General features: G+C 52.6%; 1 protein-coding gene across 1 annotated transcript; it reads left to right on the top strand.

The window, feature by feature from the left end:
* The first annotated feature begins 803 nt into the window (after positions 1-803).
* LOC142823741 (uncharacterized) lies at positions 804-7728 on the top strand. The gene is made up of 6 exons (XM_089770038.1): positions 804-1109; positions 1551-1589; positions 2483-2773; positions 5755-5799; positions 5882-5929; positions 7340-7728. Exons 1-6 carry the CDS (start codon positions 1079-1081, stop codon positions 7447-7449), a joined length of 564 nt encoding a protein of 187 aa, XP_089626164.1. The 5' UTR covers positions 804-1078; the 3' UTR covers positions 7450-7728.
* Positions 7729-7983: the final 255 nt, after the last annotated feature.

The raw sequence follows: 7983 nt of genomic DNA, 5'->3' as shown, positions 1-7983 counted from the left end.
ACCACCTTGGTGGAATGGGCTGGAGGAAGGATCTGAGCCCTGTATCCGGAGCCCTGCCTGACCCTGAGGACTCCCCTTCTGTTCTGTGCGGCAGAATCCTTGTAACCCTGACAAGCCTGGGCCCAGGATCCCTGTGGGTCCTGCCTGTGTCCTGGCTCTGCTGCAGGGATGCTGTGGGCCGGGCACTTGCTCTGGGTTTCGTAGGGGGGCAGCCGGGCCTACATCTCTATCCCACGCTCCTTTGGCTTTTTCCCATCCCCCACTGGCCCAGTCCCCTGGACTCTGGCTCCCACCTGCCTGCTCAGAGGTCACTTCTGGACGCTGCTTCTCAACTGCCTTGTGTCCTCCCCTCCACTCCTGGGGGTGACGCGAGAGGGAAGAGACCTGGTGCCCGTCTCTCAGCAGGGACAGGAGACTCCTCAGCAGCCCAGTGCAGGGGAAGGGTCAGCCAGGGCAGGACGGGCAGCAGTGTCTGGAGCTGGGTTACGAGGAAGGGACGGGTGAAGACAAAGCCGGTGGGGAAGCCAGGGCAGTCCCAGGGGAGAGACAAAAGGTTCGGGCTCCTCCAACATTCGGGAACCCCTAGTCACCCCGTGACCTTTCACCCTGGCCCAGCTGTGAACGGAGCTGTCTCAGCCCCCAGGCAGTGAGATGGGACTGGGGGGAGCTTTTTCAGTGATAAGTTTAGTCTCAAATAATCAAACCCGGCCCCTTTGTATCTCAGTCTCAGAGCCCTAAATAGAGACGCTGTGGCCGGAGCACGGCAGGGGGGCGGTGCGGGGCAGGAAATGGGGAGCGATAACGAGTATCAGACCCAAGGAGACAGATCACGTCAGAGGGAGGCTGCAGCGTCTCTGCTACCTGAGCCCTGCAGACCCCAGGGAGGAGGGAGAGGGGCTGGAACATCCACCCTGGGGAGCAGACGCGGAGATCGGAGCAGAGAGACCGGAGCTTCCCTTCGCTGAAGTCAGACAGGGCAGCTGGGGGCAGATCGAGCAGGGGGTGACATCAGATTTTCCCCTGCTGACCCCATCAAAGATTGAAACTGCTGGGCTGTTTCCATCCCACCATTTCCCGGATGCTCCTGTCTCTGTGTATCTTGCTGCTCGGTGAGTACGGGGGGATCCTGGGCTAATTCGCATCTGGTTGGGAGGAAACAGAACTGAGAGCAGCCCCTGGCCCAGACTATCCACAAATCCTCTTCAGTGGGGAGAAATGGGAACCTGGGTAAACACTGAGTGTTGGATCTGCTGGGCCAGATCTCCAGCTGGTGTGAATCAGTGTAGTGCCATTGGAGTCAATGCGGGTTTACACCAGCTGAGGATCTGGCCCGCTAGAGAGCTGTAGGGAAAGGCGGCCCCAGCTCAGCCGAGGTCTGTGTGCCAGGGATTTGCCTGCCCCAGATCTAACGCCCTGCCTGGTTTGCTTCTGCACCGCAAGAAGATTCAGGAATATATTTCTCGTACAGGCAGACTTTGTCCATCAAGGGAACCTCAGAAAGGGAAGATTTTATCTCCAGCACTAACCACGTGTCCCCTTTCTGTTCCCAGCGCTGAGTCCAAGCAGCCAGGCAATCTGCTCAGCTCCTGGTGAGTCTGTCTGTCTGTCTGTCTGTCTGTAAACAAGCTGCCTGTGGCATTTACAGCTCCCTCTTTATGCATCCAACCACTTCCACTCTGGGCAGCTCCCTGTGGTGCCAGCACAAAGGCACGGGAAAGGAGCCTGGGCTTTGTGGGATCCCATCAGGTGACGCAGGTCAAGCAGGTCGACCCCTCCCTGTCCTGCTGCCTCAGCTCTGCTCTGATCCAGGGTCACTGGGACATTGACCAGGGAGTTGCCTCCTCAGCCTCTCTCACCCCCCTGGCATTGGCCCTGGGAAGCAGAGAACACCCTGGCTCTGACCTCAAGGGATTTACCTTCCCATGAACTAGCTCCCAGCCCCTCCCAGGTGCAGGTCTCTGCACTGGATCTCACCCCCCAGAGGGACTCACCCTGCCCCTCGTTCCTTAATATCAGCAGCACTGTGAATAGTCAGCCTAGGGCAGGCAGGTGGTGTTTGAGAGGATACGGCCAGACAGGACCATTCTGTGTCCCAAGTTGTGGACACCGCTACTTGGTTAGTGGCTAGACCCCATGAGCCAGCGACTGGCCTTTCCGAAAGGGATGCCTGGTTGGCTGTACCCTACACAGCTCTCAATGGCCAGGGTCCAACCTCACTGAGGGGCTACTGCTTTCCCAGCCGTACAGCCCCAGCTGGGTCACAGGGTGCCCATGACAGAGCCCCTTGTTTTAGGAATAAATGTTTCTACAAGGAATAAAGTTTCTGGTCACCAGATAGAGCTCGTCCCTAATCTGCCTTGGTGGGTCTGGGCCTTCATTCGAAACATGTCCCAGACCCACCTCCCATTTATCTCCTGCTACTTCGACAGCCCTGGGTACCAGCAACACCCCACAGGCAGCTCTGACCCGTTCTCCTTCCCAGGTGCTCTCCGTGCCCCCATCCTCAACCTTAATCCGATGTCTGCCAGGCCGGGGGACTCTGTGCTTTTCCAGTGCCTTGTGAGCTCTCAGCTCCCGGCCACCCACGTCGTCTTCTGCAAGGATGGGGAGGAGGTTTCATCCCAGAGGGTGGAGGCGAAGGCTATCTACAGCTATAAACGCGTGGTGTCCAAGGACGGCTCTGGGAATTACACCTGTCGGTACGAAATTAAGTACAGCAACAACCGGGTGAGCAGGTCCTGGCTCAGCCCTGCCAAGTACCTCAGAGTCACTGGTAAGGGATGTGCATGTATCTGTCTGTGTGTGTGTGTGTGTGTGTGTGTGTGTGTGTGTGTCTGTCTGTCTGTCTGTCTGTGTTCCAGCTCAGCTCTGCCCAGCTTCAAAATGGGGTGGGGGTAAATGGCAGGGTGAGGAAATAATTAAATAACCAGCCTCTGAAAATGCAAATGCTGAAATACATCAAAATCTGAAACCAAAAAAGTCTCACAAAACAGCTTTTACCCTTCTCCACTCAGATGGCCCCACCAACGGATCACCCACCCCCACCCCGTGCACTCACTCTGTGGCAGGTGCCTGAGCAGCTCAGCAGCCAGCTCCACTCTGCCGAGCCGCACTGCCCTCCCAGCCCACGGTGCCTCTCTTCTCTCTGCCACAGAGAAGCTGAGCACTGTGGGTCAGGGCAGGGCAGCGACACGGAGCGGGCAGAGCAGGCTGTGGAGGCTGTTGAGGGGCTGAGACGGCTGCCATGGGACCCCACAAAGCACAGGGCTTAGGGCATCTGCCGCGAACCATCCTGTGGCCGGGACAGCTCTGGGGGAGGGGGACATCACAGAAAGGTCTCACTTGAAGAGACCACAAGACCCACAGGGCATTCTCATCAATAAACTAGAGAAATACAACCTAGATGGGGCTACAGTGCGGCGGGTGAATAACTGGCTGAATAACCATTCTGAGAGAGTATTTATCAATAGTTCACAGTCATGCTGGAAGGAAGTTCCTGAGGGGTCTGTTTGTGGGACTGGTTCTGTTCAATACCGTCATCAACGATTTAGATGATGGCATAGAGAGTACCCTGATAAAGTTTTCAGATGATACCAAGCTGGGAGGGATGGCACGTACTCTGGAAGGAGAGGGTCATAATTCAAAATGATCTGGACAAACTGGAGAGTGATGCCAATATTTAAAAAGGGCTCTAGAGGTGATCCTGGCAATTACAGACCAGTAACTCTGACATCAGTGCCAGGCAAATTAGCTGAAACTAGATTAAATAATAAAATTGTCGGACACATGGGTGAACACAATTTGTTGAGGAACAGTTAATACGGTTTCTGTAAAAGGAAATCCTGCCTTATTAATTTACTAGAGTTCTTTGAGGGGCTCAAGAAACATGTGTACAAGGGGGATTCAGTGGATATAGTGTACTTAGATTTCCAGAAAGCCTTTGACAAGGTCCCTCACCAAAGGCTCTTAAGTAAAGTTGTCATGGGATAAGAGGAATTTCCTCTCGTGAATTGATAGCTGGTTAAAAGACAGGAAACAAAGGGGAGCTATAAATGGCAAGTTTTCAGGATGGAGAGTCGCAACTTTTGGTGTCCCCCAGGGGTCTGTACTGGGATCTATCTTACTCAACCTATTTCTAAATGACCTCCAGAAAGGGGGAAACAGCTGGCAAAATTTGCAGCTGATACTAAACTGCTCAAGATAAGCTAAAACCAAAGCAGACTGTGAAGAGCTTCAAAAATATTTCACCAAACTAAGTGATTGAGCAACAAAATGGCAAATGACATTTAATGTGGATAAATGTAAAATAATGCACATTGGAAAAATAATCCCGACTATACATACTATATGATGGGTACTAATTTGGCTTGGAGTTACTGTGGGTAATTGGTTGAAATTGGTTGAAAACATCCACTCAATGTGCAACGGCAGAAAAAAAGGAAACAGAACGTTAAGAATCATTTTAAATGGGAAAGAGAATAAGACAGAGAATGTCTTACTGCTTCTATATAAATCCATGGCTCACCCACATCTTGAATACTGCATACATATGAGATTGCTTTATCTTAAAAAAATATATTGGCATTGAAAAAGATTCAGAAAACAGCAACAAAAATGATGAGGAGGTTGGAATGTGTGCCATAAAAGGATAGATTAAAAAGACTTGAACTTTTCAGCTTAAAAAAGAGGAGACTAAGGGTATGTCTACACTAGCCCCCTAGTTCAAACTAGGCAGGCTAATGTAGGCATTCGAAGTTGCAAATGAAGCCCGGGATTTAAATATTCCGGGCTTCATTTGCAACCTCCCGGGCGCCGCCATTTTTAAATCCTTCTTAGTCCGAACTCCGTGCCCGCGGCTACACGTGGCACGGAGTAGGTAGTTCGAATTAGAGATTCTAATTCGAACTACCTACTCCATGCTGCGTGTATAGCCACAGGCACAGAGTTTGGACTAAGGGGGATTTAAAAATGGCGGCGCCCGGGAGGTTGCAAATGAAGCCCGGAATATTTAAATCCCGGGCTTCATTTGCAAGTTCGAATGCCTACATTAGCCTCCCTAGTTCGAACTAGGGGGCTAGTGTAGACATACCCTAAGGGGGCATATGATAGAGGTCTATAAAATCATGACTGGTGTGGAAAAAGTGAATAAGGAAAAGTTATATACTTGTTCCCATGACATAATAACTATCAAATGAAATGGTAGTTATTTGGGTTACCAAATGAAATGAATAGGTTTAAAACTTAAAAAAGGATTTTTTTTTCAAGCAATGTACAGCAAATCCCTGTCAGAGGATGTTGTGAAGGCCAGGACTTTAAGAGGCTTCAAAAAGAATTAGATAAAATTCATGGAGGTTAGGTCCATCAATGGCTATTAGCCAGGATAGGTAGGAATGGTGTCCCTAACCCCTGTTTTCTGCTCTGGTCAGGTTTATAAACCTTTGATCAATGTTGTTTTTTTCCTCTGGACTCTCTCCAGTTTCTCCATCACTCTCCTAGAGTGTCAAACCCAGAACTGGCCCCTGTTCTGCACCCGAGGTCTCATCAGTGCTGAGTAGAGCAGAACAGCGACCTCCCGTGTCTTACACACACTCATGTTGCTGAATAAGATCCAGTTTGTGACCCACCCTGAGCCCAGGGCCCTTCCAGCAGCCCTGCCCCCAGCCAGTGGCTGCCCATGGTCAGTTGTGCTGGGGCCGTGTGTGGGCCTGGACTGGGCCACGGCCTGCTCTGATCCCTTGTGTGTTTGTTGCCTAGGCGATGACTCCAGCAGCAGCACTGACCAGAGTTCATCATCTCCAGGTAAATGTGGGTCCTGGGCTGGGCAAGCCCCCAGTCTGAGTGCGATCGCCATGGTGATGTCTCTTGTATATTTATTGCCTAGGTGATGGCTCCAGCAGCAGTGACGGTGGTGACGATTCCTCAACACCAGGTAAATGCTTCTGAAGAGTTTCCGTGTCCTGGGCTGGGCAGCCCCAGTCTGAGTGTGATCCCCTGAGGATGGATGTAGGGAAACACACATGGGGATGGGCTCATCCAATGTGTTGCTCTCTCTTCCTGCAGCTCTGCCCGGCTTTGCCCAGCATGGCTGAGCCTGGAAATGTCTCTGCAGGGCAGGAAAGTGGCTCTGTCAGAGGGGGAATCCCAAACCCTTCTGCTGGGCAAGTTTCCTCTGGAGTTCCCTGCCCCCTCTGCTAACCCGGCAGCCAGTGAGTTGTTGCCTCCTTTGCACTTGGTGGATACGTCTAGACTGGCATGATTTTCTGGAAATGCTTTTAACAGAAAAGTTTTCCGTTAAAAGTATTTTCGGAAAAGCGCGTCTTGATTGGCAGTACGCTTTTCTGCACAAGCACTTTTTGTGGAAAAGCGTCCGTGGCCAATCTAGACGCGCTTTTCCGCAAAAAAGTCCCGATCGCCATTTTCGCAGTCAGGGCTTTTTTGTGGAAAACAGTACTGTGCTGTCTACACTGGCCCTTTGTGAAAAAGTCTTTCGGAAAAAGTCTGTGGCCCGAATCGGAGCAGCATAGTTTTTCGAGCAAAGCACTGACAATCTTACAGGAGATGGTCAGTGCTTTTCCGGAAATTCAAGTGGCCAGTGTAGACAGCTGGCAAGTTTTTCTGGAAAAAGCAGCTGATTTTCTGGAAAAGCTTGCCAGTCTAGACACAGCCACTGGGAGGGGGGTTGCTCTGGCAGGAGGCACCTGACGCATCATCCCACCTGGGCTCCCAGGTTCTGTGTCTGTGTCATTAGCTAGTCACGCTCTGTGCTCCAGGCCTGGCCCAGTGTCCAAGGCAAACCCCTCTGCTAGGAATCTCAGCCCAGCACCAGTGTCCTGGTCCCAGTGAACAACCGAGCCCCAGGGACTGAACTGATCAGAGCCCAAAGCTGGCTGTTGAGAACAGCTCCCCCCCACCAAAGCATCGGTATGAGCAACAAAGTACCCCGCCGCCCCTCAGGACCCAGGCCTCGTGCTGCCCTGTGCCCATGGCAGAGTTGGCCCTGCAGTGAGCTGCCAGCCATAGTGGGGAGGGTCTACAGGGTCTGGGCTGCCTCTGTCCCTGGCACTTGTGAGGCCTTTTCACCAAGTCCAGGTGCAGCCTGAGCAAACTGGGGCGTGAATGACTCTGTCCTGGACAAAGGCAGGAACCTCTCCAACGGCTTCCATCACTTAGGCCTCCCAGCCTGGGAACATGCCCCCTGCACATGATCCCCCCCATAGAGCCAGGCCTCTGGGGGCTCCCACGGGGTCCCTGTTACACAGCAGCTGCTCTGTGCTTAGTGCTGGCCCTGTAGGGCCACAGGCTGCACTGCAGATTTACCACTTCTCTTTCCATGTTACAGGACTTGCCTTGTCCCCTGTCATCTGGGCTGCCCGCTGCACCCTGGTCCTGCTGCTCCTGGTGTCTGCGCCCGTCATCACCTCCCTGCTGGACAAACAGGGCCTACCCTAGCTTGCGGGGCTAGAGGAGACTTGTGGGAGCAGTGGCAGCATTTCTGGGGGCGGAGGCAACGGGGATCCCCATGGACCATCTATGAGCAGGAGGAAGGGTGAGGAGGGGCTGGGGCTCTGAGCAGGGTGTTGGGAGACACCACAGGTCAGTGCTGCACAACAGACCCCTGCAGTAACCTTCTTTGCCCAGGTAACTCCAGCAGCCCCCTCAGTCCCTGTTCCCCTCCCCCATAAGGGACCTTGTCAGTCAGGGTATGTCTACACTAGCCCCCTAGTTCGAACTAGGGAGGCTAATATAGGCATTCGAAGTTGCAAATGAAGCCCGGGATTTAAATATCCCGGGCTTCATTTGCATCTTCCCGGGCACCGCCATTTTAAAAAGTCCCTTAGTCCGAACTCCGTGCCCGCGGCTACAGGTAGCATGGAGTAGGTAGTTCGAATTAGGATCTCTAATTCGAACTACCGGTACACCTCGTTCCACGAGGAGTAATGGTAGTTCGAATTAGAGATCCTAATTCGAACTACCTACTCCATG

This window comes from Pelodiscus sinensis, chromosome 18 (genome assembly GCF_052426305.1).
Source record: "Pelodiscus sinensis isolate ZL-2025 chromosome 18, ASM5242630v1, whole genome shotgun sequence".
In the NCBI taxonomy this organism is placed as follows: domain Eukaryota; kingdom Metazoa; phylum Chordata; order Testudines; family Trionychidae; genus Pelodiscus; species Pelodiscus sinensis.
This window is presented reverse-complemented; position numbering and strand designations above follow the sequence as displayed.